General features: G+C 42.4%; 1 protein-coding gene across 3 annotated transcripts in view; it reads right to left on the bottom strand.

Annotated features, from left to right (window-relative positions):
* gabrb1 (gamma-aminobutyric acid type A receptor subunit beta1) overlaps positions 1 to 18,925 on the bottom strand; it is a 106,962-nt gene that overhangs the window by 7,941 nt on the left and 80,096 nt on the right. For all 3 annotated transcript variants that reach the window (XM_061696800.1, XM_061696803.1, XM_061696802.1), the window contains one exon: positions 11,933 to 12,186. In XM_061696800.1, coding sequence (XP_061552784.1) covers positions 11,933 to 12,186 — 254 coding nt within the window. The remainder of the gene's footprint in view (positions 1 to 11,932; positions 12,187 to 18,925) is intronic.

Genomic DNA, 18,925 nt, shown 5'->3' with positions numbered 1-18,925 from the left:
ATTATAAATACTAATTAAACCCATTACACTTGTCTTTATATAATAATAATAATTACGGTAAAAACATGCAATAGTTATGACAGTTTCACAAATTCATACATATTCACTCGTATCTCAGAAATAACACCATTTATTTTGCTGTCTGGTATTGTGTGAATGCAAAATGGCTGCCTCATCCTGGTATTTCAGGTCACAGATCCCTCTGGTGTATTGCAACAACATAATGAGGCTCTCTCCAGAGGCAGCTTGAATGACAAAGGACTGTTTGTAAAATGACCCACAAAAAAAGGAACTCGAAAGACATTAATATGCATTTGTGTTATGGTACAACCCCAATTCCAATGAAGTTGGGACGTTGTGTTAAACATAAATAAAAACAGAATACAATGATTTGCAAATCATGTTCAACCTATATTTAATTGAATACACTACAAAGACGAGTCATTTAATGTTCAAACTGATAAACGTGATTGTTTTTAGCAAAAATTCATGCACTTAGAATTTTATGGCTACTACACATTCCAAAAAAGCTGGGACAGGTGGTAAAAAAGACTGAGAATGTTGAGGAAGGCTCATCAAACACCTGTCTGGTACATCCCACAGGTGAACAGGGTAATTGGGAACAGGTGGGTGCCATGATTGGGTATAAAAGGAGCTTCCCTGAATTGCTCAGTCCTTCACAAGCAAAGATGGGGCGAGCCTCACATCTTTGTGAACAAGTGCGTGAGAAAATAGTCGAACAGTTTAGGACAATGTTCCTAAACGTACAATTGCAAGAAATGTAGGGATTTCATCTTCTACGGTCCATAATATCATCAAAAGGTTCAGAGCATCTGGATAAATCACTGCATGTAAGCGGCAAGGCCAAAAACCAACATTGAATGCCCGTGACTTTCGATCCCTCAGGCGGCACATTGATGTCAAAAACTGACATCAATGTGTAAAGGATATCATCACATGGCCTCAGGAACACTTCAGAAAACCAATGTCAGTAAATACAGTTCGGCGATACATCCGTAAGTGCAACTTACAACTCTACTATGCAAAGCAAAAGCCATTAATCATCAACACCCAGAAACAACGCTGGCTTCTCTGGGCCCGAGCTCATCTAAGATGGACTGATGCAAAGTGGACAAGTGTTCTGTGGTCCGACGAGTCCACATTTCAAATTGTTTTTCCAAATTGTGGACGTCGTGTCCTCCGGGCCAAAGAGGAAAAGAACCATCCGGCCTGTTATAGACGCAAAGTTCAAAAGCCAGCATCTGTGACGGTATGGGGCTGTGTTAGTGCCAATGGCATGGGTAACTTACACATCTGTGAAGGCACCATTAATGCTGAAAGGTACATACAGGTTTTGGAGAAACATATGCTGCCATCCAAGCAACATCTTTTTCATGGACTTATTTCAGCAAGACAATGCCAAACCACATTCTTCACGTGTTACAACAGCGTAGCTTCATAGTAAAAGAGTGCGGGTACTAGACTGGCCTGTCTGGAGTCCAGACCTGTCTCCAATTGAAAATGTAAGGCGCATTATGAAGCATAAAACATGACAATGGAGACCCCAGACTGTTGAACAGCTGAAGCTGTACATCAAGCAAGAATGGGAAAGAATTCCACCTACAAAGCTTCAACAATTAGTGTCCTCAGTTCCCAAACGTTTATTGAATGTTGTTAAAAGAAAAGGTGATGTAACATTGGTAAACATGACCCTGTCCCAGCTTTTTTGGAACGTGTTGCAGCCATAAAATTCTAAGTTAATAATTACTTCCTAAAAACAATCAAGTTTATCTGATAGAGGAATAAAGTTTTGGGCCACACAATGAAGTTATGGGAAAGAGTAATGGAGGCTAGGCTCAGGACAGAAGTGAGTATTTGCGAGCAACAGTATGGTTTCATGCCTAGAAAGAGTACCACAGATGCATTATTTGCCTTGAGAATGTTGATGGAAAAGTACAGAGAAGGTAAGAAGGAGCTCCATTGTGTCTTTGTGGATCTAGAGAAAGCGTATGACAGAGTACCCAGAGAGGAACTGTGGTATTGCATGCGGAAGTCTGGAGTGACATAGAAGTATGTTAGACAGCCAAGGTTAGATGTTTTGGAGACAAAGTTAGAGAGAGCCGACTTCGATGGTTTGGACATGTCCAGAGGAGAGAGCGTGAGTATATTGGTAGAAGGATGATGTGGATGGAGCTGCCAGGCAAGAGAACGAGAGGAAGACCAAAGATAAGGTTGATTAATGTCGTTAGGGAAGACATTAAGGCAGTTGGTGTTAGAGAGGAGGATGCAGGAGATAGGCTTATATGGAAAAGGATGAGAGGCTGTGGAGACCACTAATGGGACAAGCCAAAAGGAAAAGAAGAAGTACCTCAGTTAACAATAAATGAAATATAATCGTCCATGCATTCCTGAGTTAGACGTTTTTCTGCTGAGAGGCCTGAAATCAGGTCATTCCACTTTCTCGAGCATAATTATCTACATCACTAGCGAAGATCTCCGCTTACCTCTCCGCTCTCGAGCCAGCGTTGTCAACATACAGCGGCTGAAATAAATATTTAACGTCACCATTTTTCTTACTAAATATACTTCCAAAGGTGCTATTGACCTGAATTTTTCACCAGATGTTAGGAACAATCCTATTAATCCATACATACAAAGAAAGTATAACAAATCAGCCCAGAAATTAAGTTGTATGTAAAAATGTGAAATGACACAGGGAGAAAGTATTGAACACATGAAGAAAGGGAGGTGCAAAAAGGCATGAAAAGCCAAGACAACACCTAAAATCTATCAATAATTAAACAGCAATCAGGCCCCTTGTCTGTGCAAATGAATATCAGCTGGTTCAGTCCCAATTGATGGCCTACAACAAGGTCTCATTGCCAAGGTGTGAGTCAAGACACATTTCAAGATGGGTAAGAGCAAAGAGCTGTCTCAAGATAATCACAAACTAATTGTTGCAAAACATATCGAAGGTACTGGTTACAGGCGCATATCTAAGCTTTTATACGTTCCAGTGAGCACGGTTGGGGTTATAATACACAAGTGGAAAGCAAATCATCATAAATTTGCCTCAATCAGGGGTCTCCTCGCAAGATTTCTGACAGAGGAGTGCAAAAAAATAATCGGAAGGGTTGTCCAAGAGCCAAGGACCACCTGTAGAGAGCTTCAACAAGATCTGGAATTGGCAGGTACTGTTGTCACAAGGATAACAGTGAGTAATGTACTCCGCCGGAATGGCCTGTACGCACGCTCTCCATGCAAGACCCCATTGCTGGAAAAAAAAGCATGTCAAAGCGTTTAAAGTTTGCTGAACAACATTTGGACAAGCCAGTTAAATACTGGGAGAATATAGTCTGGTCGGATAAGAGCATAATTGAACTGTTTGGATGCCATAATGCACACCACATGTGGCACAAAAGCCAAGGAATTACTTCAGCACCGAGAAACCGCCAGGAGCCATGAAACCCGCCTCATCCGGTGGAGTCAAAGCACTGAGGCACACTGCAAGGGTGCTGGGAAACTAAGCCCCAAGAACCCGCAGCTGACCCTGGACAAGTTGCCACTGTAGGGATGAGTACCACCAAGCCGGTAATAAACTGGCCCTGGAGCTAAATTATTAAAGACTGAAGTATCAATAAACTCCACCCTTAATGGTTCTGTTAACGTCCTTGGGGAAATTACTAATTCATTTTCGATTTATTTAGGCTATATGAATGTTATTTTGCATCTTTTACTCTCTGATCTTGTTTCCAACTGCAATAAAAACTAAATTAAGACATTCATCTGAGACGCAGTTTCACAGTCAGAGGTGAGCCATCTCGTACCACTCTTCAGTGCTGTGCACATCGTTGCATGGCTGTCTCCTTCCCATACCCATGTAGTGCTGTGCGATCATATTATATCGATTCATCCATCCATCCATCCATTCCCTGAACCGGTTATCTTCACAAGGGTCACGGGAGTGCTGGAGCCTATCCCAGCTACCATCGGGCAGGAGACGAGGTACACCCTAAACTGGTCGCCAGCCAATCGCAGGGCACATATAAACAAAAAACCATTCGCGCACACATTCACACAATTTAGAGTCTTCAATTAACCTACAATGCATGTTTTTGGGATGTGGGAGGAAACCAGAGTGCCTGGAGAAAACCCAGGCAGGCACGGGGAGAACATGCAAACTCCACACAGGCGGGGCCGGGAATTGAACCCCGCCGTACACTGTGACGTCATATTATATAATTCACAATTTTATATAAACACATCTGTGGTGCCATATAGCCCCATTACAGTTTATATTTTTGTTTTGATGTGTGGGTGGCGGCCGGTATTGGGCTAGCTGTTTTGCTATGTTAACGTAGCATCCGAGCATTCTTTGCATCTCCAGGGATGAGTCATAAATTTACAGGCAATTCTACTGTTACACCAAGGTAAAAGTTTGGTTATTCTTGGTTTGAGTTGTTATCCCTGGAGAGGGATTACTCTAAGATCCTCCCGGATGACCGAGCTTCTCACCCTATCTCTAAGGGAGAGAGGTGACGGCTCAAGGAGGGGGTGTCTTTTCTTTTCCCAGCTAATTTTTGCCTTAAGTTAATGTGACCGCATACGTTTTCATTGAAATGATAGAAACAAGTACCTCACGCGCTAATCTAGCATTTAGCACACCACTGCTGACTACATAGTCGGTGCGCCGAGTGATTGACAATCATAGCGGAGAGAGTTAAACGGTCAAAATCTGGTATTAAGCGTTGTTGCATTTCTAAAATGTTGATTTTGTCAATGCATGTTGCATTGTCACCGATTCTGTTCATAACTTTTATGGACAGAATTTCTAGATCCAGCCGAGGCGTCCGCTTTGGTGGCCTCAGTATTGCATCTCTGCTTTTAGCAGAAGATGTGGTTCTGTTGGCTTCATCAAGCCGTGATCTCCAACTCTCACTGGAGCGGTTCGCAGACGAGTGGGAAGCGGCTCGGATGAGAATCAGCACCTCCAAATCTGAGACCATGGTCCTCAGTAGGAAAAGCGTGGCATGCCCTCTCCAGGTCGGGGATGAGATCCTGCCCCAGGTGGAGGAGTTCAAGTATCTTGGGGTCTTGTTCACGAGTGAGGAAAGAATAGAACAGGAGATTGACAGGCGGATCGGTGCAGCGTCTGCAGTGACTTTGTATCGGTCCGTTGTGGTAAAGAAGGAGCTAAGGCGAAGCTCTCAATTTACCGCTCGATCTCCGTTCCTACCGTCACCTATAGAAATGACAAGATCCCGGATACAAGCGGCCAAAAGGAGTTTCCTCCGCAGGGTGTCCGGGCTCTCCCTTAGAGATTGGGTGAGAAGCTATATCTCAGAGTAGAGCCGCTGCTCCTCCACATTGAGAGGAGCCAGATGAGGTGGCTGGGGAATCTGATTCGGATGCCTCCCGGACGCCTCCCTGGTGAGGTGTTCCGGGCACGTTCACAGGACATGCTGGAGAGTCTCTCGGCTGGCCTGGGAACGCCTCGGGATCCCCCCGGAAGACCTGGATGAAGTGGCTGGGTAGAGGAAAGTCTGGGCGTCCCTGCTAAAGCTACTGCCCCCGCGACCCGACCTCAGATAAGCGGTAGAAAATGGATGGATGGATGTTGCCACAAACACAATTAATCATTATAGTAAACCGATAAGACCAAAGATAGCACTGATAAGCAGCATTGTTTAGAGTAGTAGTATCATTAAATTCTTAACGAAAACCATTCCTAGTTGCCATTCAGTTGCAGAGCACATATAGAGCCAGACAACCATTCAATCTCACATTCACACCGTCACTGAGTAGGAACTGAACCCAGCTGCCGTCAGGCAAATGTACCACTGCACCAGGGATCTCTAAAAATTGTGTAAAGAGGGCCAGATTTGATGAGGTGTAAGTGAGGGCCAACAATCAGCTAGAAATTCTTTGAAACATTAACATTAAATGGAAAAAAAAAACTCTTGATATTTTTATTGCAAATGGCACACTTTTAATTTCTTCAAATGGAGCCCTAATTAAAAACGAGTTACGAAAACCAGTCTGCCTTTCATATTTAAGGCCACATAAAATGAAGAATTTCATTTAGCAAGTAATTGAGCTTATTAACACACGAGAGCTCTTTATATTTGTAATTCACTGTCATGGTAAGAATTTTGTGCACAGTGGGACCAGCAACATTTGAACCAAGGATAGCATATATAGGCTGAACAGGAGGGGTCCAAGAACTGACCCTCGAGGGAACCCATATGTCACTGCCATTTGATGAGATTGAAAACTTCCAATGGTCACGAAATAACTCCTTTCCTCCAGCTAGGATCTGAACCATTTACTATAAGGGCTGTTCCATTTAGTCCTACCCACGTTTCCGACCTGTTCAGCAGTATGTTATGATCTACTGTATCAAATGCTGCACTGAGATCCAACAGGACAAGAACTGACACATTTCCTGAGTCACTGTTCAACCTTCTATCATTTAGAACTTTGATAAGAGCTGATTCTGTACTGTTATGAGACCTGAAACCTGAATATTCAATTTCAAACTTTTAAAATTGAAATCAGAATCCTGATTAAAATTGATCAAAAAGTCAATTTGAGTTCAAGTAATTGCTTAGTTGATTAAAAAACACTTTCTCAACAGTCATGGCGATGAAGGGTAGATGGGTCTATAGTTTGCTAACATGGAAGCGTCCAGTGTTCTCTTTTTTAGGAGTGGCTTAATGGCAGCTACTTTAAGAAGTTTAGGAAACCCGCTTGAATCGCCAACCAATTGATTATTTCCTGCTAATCAGCTTGCACAGATTATGCAATAGTTTTGAAAAATTCAGATGATATTGATTCAAGGTAGCCAGTTGATGGTTGCAGCGGCGGAAACATTTTCTCTACGTTTTTATTTATTTATTTATTTATTTTTGGTCGACTGTATCAAATTCTGGCATGGTAATAGAATAATTCCTGGGAGGTTTTAGTTGTTGTATCATTCTATATACTTGGTGATTTGTGCTGTCATTAAGATTTTATTTTTTCACATTTCAAATTCATTGCATTCATCTGTGACGTTCTGGCGCTATCTGATTAGGGGGGTTTGTGAGGTTGTCAACTACAGCAAAAGCTAAATGGTAAATGGACTGCACTTATATAGATAGTGCTTGATCTACACCATCACAGTACCCAAAGTGCTTTACAAAGTCTCACAATCACCCATTCATACACTAATGGGCGGCTGCTACCATGCAAGGTGCTGCAGGCCCACTGGGGGTAACTTACGGTTCAGTGTCTTGCCCAAGGACACTTCGACATACAGACAGTCGGAGCCAGGATTCAAACCGGCAACCCTTCAGTCACTGGACGACCCGCTCTACCAACTGAGGTACAGCTACCCCAAACAGAGTGCGAGTATTGTTTAGGTTCTTGCTAATGATTTCAGAGAAATGGCCCTGACTAACTCTTGGTTCAAATTACAAAGACTTTGTCTGTAGAGGTCGTAGTAAAGTGGAGTGTGGAGTTTAGCTTTTCTCCATTTACGTTCTGCTTTCCAACACTTTTATTCAGAGGCCTTTACCATCATAGTGCTCCTCCGTGGTGTTCAAGGACAGCTCAAGGTTGTATTAGCTTTAATCGGAGCAACAGCATCCATGACATTTGAGATTTTCCTGGTAAACTTATCCAAAGGTTCATCAACTTTCTCTGCATTCACCGTTCGTGACAGGTATGATCTCCATAAACTTAGCACTGTTGCTGGTAGGAGAGGACCTGCTGTTGCTTCTTCAGAGGATCACACAGCTCTAATTGCAGACTCTCCTCCACTTCTTCTGAATTCAGTGAAAACGGAGACGAAAAAGTGTGATTTCCTTCTTAATGACAGATACATGTTGGGAGCACTGACTGAATTCTGTAATGAGAGATGTGATCACAGTCATATTCTCCTATTTTAGCAGATAGCTTGGCATTTGGAAATACGCATTTGATTTTGGTCAGCTTGGGGAAGTGCGCTACATTGAAGTTGCACATTTGTGACTTGAGAGATGGAACTGTGCACGGAATGCTTTAATGTGCGCAAACAGCTATGGTATGAACTTTTCTTTGCCTTCTAGTCTCTAGTTCAGGGTCTTGAGATGTTCAGTGAGATCAACTAAAAATGCCAGGTCTGCCAACCATAAAGGGTCACTGAGCTCATGCAGAGGTCTGTCCTTTTCTTTCGTGAACTTGTCGATATTTGCTCACAGGGAATAAAACTCCTGACTGAGCAAGCGCGCTTCAGAATGGTAGAGTAGGTGACCATATTCAGCAACAACAGCAGAGAAAAATTAACACCTGTGCAGTGTCCATGGCATCTGTGCTCCCATCACATGCAAATGTATAAAAATCGAAAGCACAAGATTTATCTGACACTTTCTGTAAAAAGTTAGACACTACATCTTAAATTTGCCACACAACCGTATTTCTGGACATGATGACATTGTTGAAATCCTGGATTTTCTCTGGACACATTATTCCCACAATTTTAGTGAGGCACTGTTTCATGAAGTCACAGTCTGAGAAAGGTTTCCCTGTGTGTGGCAACGAATTGAGCTACCTCATAACTGGATATTGTTGCATTTTGTTGAATTTTGTTAGCATGGAAACTTGGCAGCGGCACGGTGACCGACTGGTTAGAGCGTCAGCCTCACAGTTCTGAGGACCCGGGTTCAATCCCCGGCCCCGACTGTGTGGAGTTTGCATGTTCTCCCCGTGCCTGCGTGGGTTTTCTCCGGGCACTCCGGTTTCCTCCCACATCCCAAAAACATGCATTAATTGGAGACTCTAAATTGCCCGTAGGCATGACTGTGAGTGCGAATGGTTGTCTGTTTGTATGTGCCCTGCGATTGGCTGGCAACCAGTTCAGGGTGTACCCCGCCTCCTGCCCGATGACAGCTGGGATAGGCTCCAGCGCGCCCGCGACCCTAGTCAGGATAAGCGGCTCAGAAAATGGATGGATGGATGGAAACTTGGCAAACTAGCTCTCATTTTCACCTCTTCCCCCCCACACCCGTGTAGGACATACAGGTCTTATGTTTTGTTTCATAAGGCCGTCGTATATTTTACTCTTCCATAACGGCCACACGCATTGCAAATCAAATAAACACACTTGGTTTCTATAAATCTTCTTATCTTTTCGGCTTGTACCTTTAGGGGTCGCCACAGCGCATCATCCTTTTCCATGTCCTTTTCCTTCCTCTAGCTCTCTTGCCTGGCAGCTCCATCCTCATCATCCTTCTCCAATATACTCACTATTTCTCCTCTGGACGTGTCCAAACCATCGAAGTTTGCTCTCTCTAAAGTTGTCTCCAAAATATTGAACCTTGGCTGTCCCTCTGATGAGCTAATTTCTAATTTTATCCAACCTGGTCACTCCGAGAGCGAACCTCAACATCTTCATTTCCGCCACCTCCAGCTCTGCTTCATGTTGCTCTGCTTCTTCCTGTAGCTCTGCTTCCAGTTCTGCTTCAGTGCCACTGTCTCTAATCCGTACATCATGGCTGGCCTCACCACTGTCTTATAAACTTTGCCCTTCATCCTAGCAGAGACTCTTCTGTCACATAACACACCTGAGACCTTCCTCCAACCTGCTTGGACCCATTTCTTCACTTCCTGACCACACTCACCATTGCTCTGGACTGTTGATCCCAAGTATTTAAAGTCCTCCACCCTTGCTATCTTTTCTACTTGTAGCCTCACTCTCCCCCTACCACCCCTCTCATTAATGCACATATATTCTGTCTTACTTCGGCGAATCTTCATTCCTCTGCTTTCCAGTGCATGCCTCCATCTTTCCAACTGTTCCTCCACCTGCTCCCTGCTTTCACTGCAGATCACAATGTCATCTGCAAACATCATGGTCCACGGGGATTCCAGTCTAATCTCCTCTGCCAGCCTATCCATCACCACTGCAAACAGGAAGGGGCTCAGGGCTGTTCGCTGATACAGTCCCCCTCCACCTAAAATTCGTCTGTCACACCTACAGCACACCTCACGACTGTTCTGCTGCCCTCGTACATGTCCTTTATTATTCTAACATACTTCTTTGCCACTCCAGACTTCTGCATGCAGTACCACAGTTCCTCTCTGGGTACTCTGTCATAGGCTCTTACACCTCTAGGTCACATCCTACCTGTGGGGCATAGCCACTAATCACATTATACATAACACCCTCAATTTCAAGTTTCAGTTTCAGCATCATCACTCGATCTGATACTCTTTTCACCTCCAAGACATTCTTAGCCAACTCTTCCTTTAAAATAACCCTGAGTCCTTTTCTCTTCCCATCTACACCATGGTAAAAATAATTTAAACCCTACCCCAAAACTTCTAGCCTTACTGCCTTTCCACCTGGTCTCCTGGACACACAATATATCAACCTTTCTCCTAATGATCATGTCAACCAACTCCCGGGATTTTCCTGTCATAGTCCCAACATTCAAAGTCCCCACATTCAGTTCTAGGCTCTGTGCTTTCCTCTTCTCTTTCTGCCAAAGAACCCGCTTTCCACCTCTTCTTCTTCAACTTCGACCCACAGTAGCTGTATTTCCACCGGCGCCGGTGGCGGACGTTGTTAACCCGGGCCACGACCGATCCGATATGGAATTCTTTGGATGAACGCTCATATTTGTTTGGCAAAGTTTTAAGCCAGATGCCCTTCCTGACGCAACCCTCTGCATTTATCCGGGCTTGGGACCGGCCTACAGTTTGCACTGGCTTGTGACCCCCATAGGGCTGCATTATTTGGTTTCTATAAATAAATAAATTAAATTTATTGAGAAAGATAATCCCACCAAGTCTGACATTTTCTGCACAATACCATATTGCATCTATTTTCTGGTTACCCCAAACAACTTTTTTTCTGATTGGTTACTTTGTGGAGATGCAGACTTGTTCAAGACAGTAGCTCCACCTAGTGTTTAAAATAATAAGTACAGTTACATACAAGTTGCCATAGTACCGTATTTTGTAGACTCTGCCATGGGCCAGTTAAAAATGTATGGCGGGCTGCATTTAGCCCGCAAGCCGTAGCTTGGAACGTACTTCACCGCACCAGTGATTAGATGAAGAGTTAATCTGAATTAATTAAAGTTAAGGTTAAGGGTTAGTTCAAGACATTGTAGTTCTTGTCCACACATCTGTGACTGTTTATTCAAAAAGCATAATACTTGACCATTCATTCATTCATTTTCTGTACCACTTATCCTCACTAGAGTCACGGGCGTGCTGGAGCCTATCCCAGCTATTTTCGGGTGAGTACACCCTGAACCGGTCGCCAGCTAATCGCAGGGCACATATAAATAAACAACCGTTCGCACCTACGGGCAATTTAGAGTCTTCAATTAACCTACCATGTATATTTTGGGGATGTGGGAGGAAACCGGAGTACCCAGAGAAAACTCACGCAGGTATGGGTAGAACATGCAAACGCCACACAGGCGAAGCCGGATTTGAATCCAGGTCCTCAGAACCGTGAGGCAGATGTGCTAACCAGTCGTTCACCGTGCTGCCAAATATGTAACAATTTTTGAGTAATTTTATATTTATGTGAAAAATTTAGACAACTGAACGAAATTAGTTTCTTGGAGTTGTCTGGTTTTAAATGACAGAAAATCTAAATTTAAAAAATCTAATTTTACTTTTACATTTTCATTTTATTTGAACTCCTCGTGTATTTTATATATACATACAGTTGTGTTCAAAATTATGTATTTTTTTCTTTTTTTTTTACATTTTTGTCTTTAGTGGGACTTAAACCCCTTCTCAAAAACTCCATAACTGAAGTCCTTATAGACTGAGCTAGCTCAGTCACTACAAGTGAGAAATTTGCTCCAAATCTGAAGGGCATTTTAACGGCTATGAACAAATCAGATCAGTGTGTGTTGATATGATGTCATTCACTCAACTTTGCCCTCACCTGTATTTTATTGCTCTCCATTCTGCTCTTATTCTCATTGTTGGACTTTGCTGCCTTTTCTGCCACTTTCTTCTGCAGGTGAGGACCTCGACCGAAGAAGATATAGTTGACAAAGGCGTACTCCAGTAAAGCCAGGAAAACAAAGACAAAGCAGCCCATCAAGTAGATGTCAATTGCCTTGACATATGGAATCTTTGGAAGTGTTTCCCTTAGGTGGGTATTGATGGTGGTCATGGTCAGCACCGTAGTAATACCTGGAAAAAAGGGGAGGAGTAAGGAAGTGGAATTATCCATCCATCAATTTTCTGAATGTCAGATTAAAACTGTAGTGTGTAAGTTAGATCCTCACTTGAATAATACAGTAATTAAAACAATTCACACAAATGCAAGCCTATTAAAACAGTATCAATACTATACTGTAAGTTAAGTAAGTAAATACTGAATTGATCCCGAAAGAGATAATGAAATTGTTCCAGGTCTAATTTGACGAATGTTTTTTTTGTTTGTGCCAAAGTTACAGGAATTAAAGGCAATGGTAGCTGAGAGGTTAGTACATCTGCCTCAGAGGTCATGGCTTCAAATCCGGGCACCGGCCCTCCTGTGTGAATTGCATGTTCCCCTTGTGCCTGTGTGGGTTTTGTCTGGGTAAAACATGCAATAATGCAATATTTGAAAACGAAATCGTCCATAGGTGTTAATGTTTGTTTATATGGCCTGCGACTGGCTGGCGACTAGGTCAGGGTGTACCCTGTCTCTCGCCCAAAGTCAGCTGGGATAGCCTCCAGCACACCCGTGACCCTAGTGAGGTACCAAGATGGCGCCTACCAGTGTGGTCGCCTCGGTAACGTGCTGTCTAGTATTGTTTTTGTGTTTTTTGTCCGTCTTTGGAGACCTTACACGACTCACTTACACAAGGGGAGACCTGCTAACCATCAAGAAGGCTACTCCGGACTTTCTGTCACCAACTTTCGCAAATCCGCTTAGTTTTTTCCCCGAGTTACTCACCGGAGCGGCGTCCGTGGTTTTCGGCGCATGGAGACGGAAGCGGCGCCACAGAGGGAAGCGTGGTGGCATTCAGGTGAAACTCCGCAAGAGAGGACACAGTTCCCGTCGATCCACCTCGCGAATGTACACTCCCTACCCAACAAAATGGATGAGCTTCATCTTCTGTTAAAGACCAGTAAAGACTTCGGACGTTCCGCGGCCATGTGCTTCACGGAGACCTGGCTTTGCGACGCTTTACCCGATGACGGAATCATCGGGGAAAACAAAGGGCGGCGGGATATGCCTCTATATCAACGAAAAATGGCGTACGGACGTCACGGAGCTCAGCACACACTGCAGCCCACATTTGGAGTCGCTGTTTTTTAACTGTAAACCATTCTACTCGCCACGTGAGTTTGCATCATTCATACTGGCTGGAGTCTACATACCGCCTCAAGCTAACACGAACGCACATTGCTAACGCTCGCCAAACAAGTCAACGAAATTGAAAAAAAACACCCGGACTCACCCCTCATTATTCTCGGGGACTTTAACAAAGCTAAACTCAACCACGAACTCCCTAAATGCAAGCAGCACATCGACTGTCCTACCAGGGAAAATAATACTTTAGACCACTGCTACGGTAAAAAACGCATACCGTGCTATACCTCGTGCAGCCCTGGGCTCGTCTGATCACTGCTTAATTCACTTAATACCGACGTACAGGCAAGAACTTAAATGCGCGAAGCCTACAGTGAAAACAGTGAAAATGTGGACCAATGAAGCCAAGATGGAACTTCAAAGCTGTTTAGACTGCACAGACTGGAGTGTCTTTGAAAATTCAGCTGGCAGGCTGGATGAATATACGGACACTGTTACATCCTATATCAGTTTCTGTGAAGATGTGTGTGTACCAACAAAATCATTTCGCACATTCAACAACAACAAGCCGTGGTTCACTGCTAAACTTAAGCAGTTTCGCCAAGCTAAGGAGGACGCATATCAGAGCGGGGACAGGGCCCTGTATAATCGAGCTAGAAACCAGCTGACTAAAGAAATTAACATTGCAAAGAAGAACTATGCAGCAAAGTTGGAAAAACAGTTAAGCGCAAACGACTCTAGATCAGTATGGCATGCATTCCAATCATTGACTAATTACCTTCAAGTTCCTGGGAATTAGTCTCTCAGGACCTGAAGTGGGCGGCCAACATCAACTCCGTCCTCAAAAAGGCCCAGCAGAGGATGTACTTCCTGCGGCCTCTGAGAAAGCACGGCCTGCCACCGCAGCTGCTGAGACAGTTCTACACAGCGGTCATCGAATCAGTCCTGTGTTCTTCCATCAGTCTAGTTTGGTGCTGCTACAAAAAAGGACAAACTCCGACTGCAACGGACAATCAAAACTGCTGAAAGGATTGCCGGTACCCCCCTACCCACCATTGAGGACTTGCACGCTGCCAGAACTAAGACAAGGGCGTGCAAAATCCAGCTCCTTCCCTCAGGTAGGCGTTACCGATCAATGCAAACTAGAACTAGTCGACATTCCAACAGCTTCTTCCGTCTTGCGATCAACTTCTTAAACACCTGACCTACAATTCCATTACAACATGCTGGCAATTTTTTGATTTGAGTTCGTTGTCACATTTCTGTGGGGCCAATTATGTATTCCTCGTGCACTCACTGTAGTTGTCTCGCCATGCTGCACTATTTGCATATACTGGCCACTCATGCCAGAGTAGCATCTGCTCCGTTTGCACACTGATTGAGGAGTATCTGTAATATTTGCACAACCAACATTGTCCCAGATTATTGCGCTACTCGTCACTTTAAACCGCATACACTCCTTGTGTCATGGTCTGTGTTTTGGTTTGGGTTGTGTTTAGTTTTGTTCCATGTTTTTCTGTGTTCCATGTTTGTCAGGTGGACACAACAACTTAAATGGCAGAGCATGTGATGGCGAGACATACGAAACTAAAGGAACTCACAACCAGAGAGAATAAAAAACAGATAACGCAGGAAAACATGGAACAAAACTAAACACAACCCAAACCAAAACACAGACCATGACACCTTGAAGTCTCGGCGCCCTTTGCACAATGATCATTGCACCGGACTATTGTAATATTAGTCATTCGAACTGCTCTAAGTGCTGGAGGACTCTGCATCTTTTTGCACAATTGTAAAAAAAATAAAAAATAAAGTACCGCCATTACCAGATAACTAGCAACCCTTTACTGCTCAGTGACTGTTTTTTTTGTTTTGTTTTTTGTCAATGTCATTCTGTCTCCAAACTGTTCTGTAAATTGACTGTCTGTTGTCGTACTAGAGCGGCTCCAACTACCGGAGACAAATTCCTTGTGTGTTTTTTGGACATACTTGGCAAGTAAAGATGATTCTGATTCTGATAAGGGGTACAGCGAATGGATGCATATTTAATATTTCAATATTTATATTTAAGAACAATTTATTTCAGGATTTTTTTTATTAATTGAATGAAAATTATTTTTGTACAATGTATTTTGTTTTAAAAACAGTTTAATAACATTTATGACCTGGTTATTCATTTAGGGCCATAGTCCCCGTGCGCTTCAGGAAGAAAAGGCGCACTTTTCTGGCTCCGCGCATTCACTCTTCCACACAAAATAGTTATTTACGCACCCTCATGTCAGATACAAACTCTGGGTGGAGCAACCCTAAAATGTGGGCGTTCCCTTCAAATCTGGCCCTTCACACGCATTCTCTGGTGGACTTAAGGTTTTTTTTTTTTTTTCCAGTGGACTTAAGCACTTTTTCTCTTACGCACTCCAGAGACTATAGTCAATTCAGCAACCCGTGAAGGTGAAACATGATTTAACTGCAGACTCATACCGATGGTGTGAGATACACTTGGGAGATGACGCTCACCAACTGCCCAACAGCTGTAATGCATCTCTACCTTTACAACATACGTCGCCACATGTTGTAAGCAGCTATATATATATATATATATATACATATATATATACACACTTTAACAATTTTTTTATTCATTTGACCAGCAATATGACTCGTTTAGTACATAATATGCCAATCGCGATTCTTTTGTCACAATTTCACTCGTTAGTGTGTCCTTTCTGCGCAGTTGCTCCTTGATAATTGACCACAGATTTTCTATTGGATTGACATCTGGCAAACTTCCAGGCCAATTTGAAACAGCTATTCGATTATCTTTGAAATTATTAGTCACAATTTTAGATGTGTGGCAGGGGACGAGATCCTGTTGAAATATTACTGAGCCATCAGGAAAACTCTTCTTCATTCCTGGCTTTACTCTTTTCTCTATAACTTGCAAGTACTGCTCAGAACGCATCATTCTTTTAAGTGGATGCAGTGGACCGACTCCATGGTAATTGAAACAGCCCCAGAACATGTTATTTTCGGGATGTTTTATGGACTGATCAATGTCACATTCCTTTAGGGTCTCTCCGTTCTGATCTTCGAACATGCTGACCGCGTTGGCCTTGGACAAAAAAAGTGACTTTCATCACCTTTCGCCATTGTTCCGCAGTCTAATCTTTATATTTCAGCGGCAGGCGAATAGCAGTGAGCGGTGGATGATGCAATAGCAAAAGGGATGATGAAATATCTCGTCAATCACAAAACTATGTCGGTTTTGTAACATGTAAGGTTTTGTCTTACAATATATGGCAAAAAAATGCACCAGATGCATGAATACAGATAGTCATGAACTTTGTATTGCGATATTTTCGATAAGACGTCGAGAGAAATTGTAAAACACAAACATTTCCTGGTGATCCAATTAATTTGGGTGTATGCAGGTTTTGGAAATGTGGCCGGAAACCAGAGTAACCGGAGAAAATCCACACAAGGATGGGAAGAACATACAAACAGAGCCCAGGTTTGAACCCACCCATCTCAGAACTGAGGCAGATGTCCTAACCAGTTGCTCACCGTGCTGCCCACTTTCACTTAATTTGTCTGAAAAGTATTATTAATTAAATTATATTGTCTATTCTCTGTTCCTATATCTGTGCCAGCAACGTATAGTAACATGCAGAACAATGAAATGCTCTTCCATTAGATGGCAGATGGTACAATAAACCTGTGTATTCACCTGTGGCCATTCATACAACAGAATAAGTACTAGCTTTATGCGAGTTGATCAGCTTTTTGTGTTCAATTAAATGGGCCCAGGTTGGCAGAAAGTGGCACATTCCAATGAGAAGACAGTTGGCTTCTTTGTTGTCCTAATGATTATATGAATGTTCAATTTCATAGATATTTACACATTCGCACATACATTCATGACACTCTACTACCTGTCAATCTTGAATGTGTGACTTGGTCAATGACCTATTGTTTTAGCATACTAACTATTAATTGTGTTATCAGCTCAGATTCAGTCATTTAGAACATACAATGTGTGGTCGGAAATGATAAGTAAAAGGATGGTAGTATTAAATATGATAAAATCATGTTGAGAAAATGAAATAGTTAAGAATTAGAGATCAAACAATAAATCGGAGAGTTTAGAATGTGATGAAGGAGTAGGAAGCCTTCTTTAAGTGGAAAGTGAATGGTGGGAGCCCGCACATCAGTGAAAAGCCAGATCAGGTCTTATTTTATTTTATTTTTTTTCATGCTCATGTTCAATATTTACGACCAAAAATCTTTATGTGTGTGGGGAAGTCATGATGCCGTGAAGTGGGACATGGAACAGAATGCAGCCAATCAAGAAGCACCCTGACTCAGGAACAAGGTAAATAAAACCAAATAAAAACAAACATGTCTTACCTGATGTGTTTTTGAATAAAAGTGGATTCCCCAGATGGCAAAAAGTATTTTCCAAAGCTTTTTTGAAAGCTTTGGAAATTTCCAAAGTCTTTTTGAGACGCCATTGCATTTTAAAACATTCCCGCTTCCGGCAACCTTCAGAAACCCTTGGGTAACATCGGCACATACCATTAAGTGTTCTTCTTCGGTTTTATTAGATCACGTGTGATCATGTGAGATTTCTGCCTCGGAGGACTTGTTGGTCGATCGGTGGTCGAATAGAATCTTTATGTGTGTGATGTTCTGTGTTGAGGTTATCGGAGTACAGCACACACCATATGACCAAAACTGTTAAATGCCTGATTTTTTATTTTTTTTTCATCTGTTTGTGCTGGGTCTGTCACAGATAAGAAATCTTTTAAGATTTGAAAAATACTTGTGTACCAGGGTTCAGCTGTTGTACTGAGTCCGACCGACTGCCATATCTTTTCCTTCAATTACTCTTCATATTTTTGGTTCTGTGTTCCTATATCCATATTTTCCTTTTGAACTAATCCCTCATTCTTTGTTAACTGTAGTTTAGTTAATAAATTATTCTTATACTTTATATAAAGAACTCCATTCCGTGTTGTTTGTTATTTTGTTTGCTCAGTAATGTTGACTCTGTACCGAAATAACAAACTTCAATTTATGCAGGCGCCTTTCAGATTATGGGATTGAGTCAGTTTTCCAATTTTTACAAAATTGGGTGGTGCATAGAGTAAAATTTAAACTAGCATATTGTTACATTTAAATTGTTTACTGAAACTCATACCAGAGTAAAAATGAATCTCTTAATTAATTCATCAGGCATTAATTAATTAATTGTGAAGTCACCATTATTGCTACTAATTCTCAACCATCCTCGCTTCATCACTAAAGGTTATTTCAGAATGCATTTGACGTAACATGCAATATAAAGGAATGCATCTGTTTTTTTGGGGGTTTTTTTTATATTGCAGAAAACATCCAGCCCAGCTGAGCTGCCTCATAAAATTTGTCAGCACGGAGCATCCAGGTCTAACAATGGCAACACTGAATTTGACAAATAATAATGCAAAATAAAATCTGCTCTCCCATGTGCGAGTATTTAATGCCAGTCGGCAATAAAATGTGTTTTGTATCTAATATTGGGGGGACAGGTTGCCACGGTAAATAATACATTCCTGATTTGAATTCCTTTTTAATTAAAAAATGTAA

Source organism: Phycodurus eques, chromosome 14, assembly GCF_024500275.1.
Source record: "Phycodurus eques isolate BA_2022a chromosome 14, UOR_Pequ_1.1, whole genome shotgun sequence".
Taxonomy (NCBI): domain Eukaryota; kingdom Metazoa; phylum Chordata; class Actinopteri; order Syngnathiformes; family Syngnathidae; genus Phycodurus; species Phycodurus eques.
Note: the sequence above shows the minus strand (reverse complement) of the source record. Positions and strands in the feature narration are given on the sequence as shown.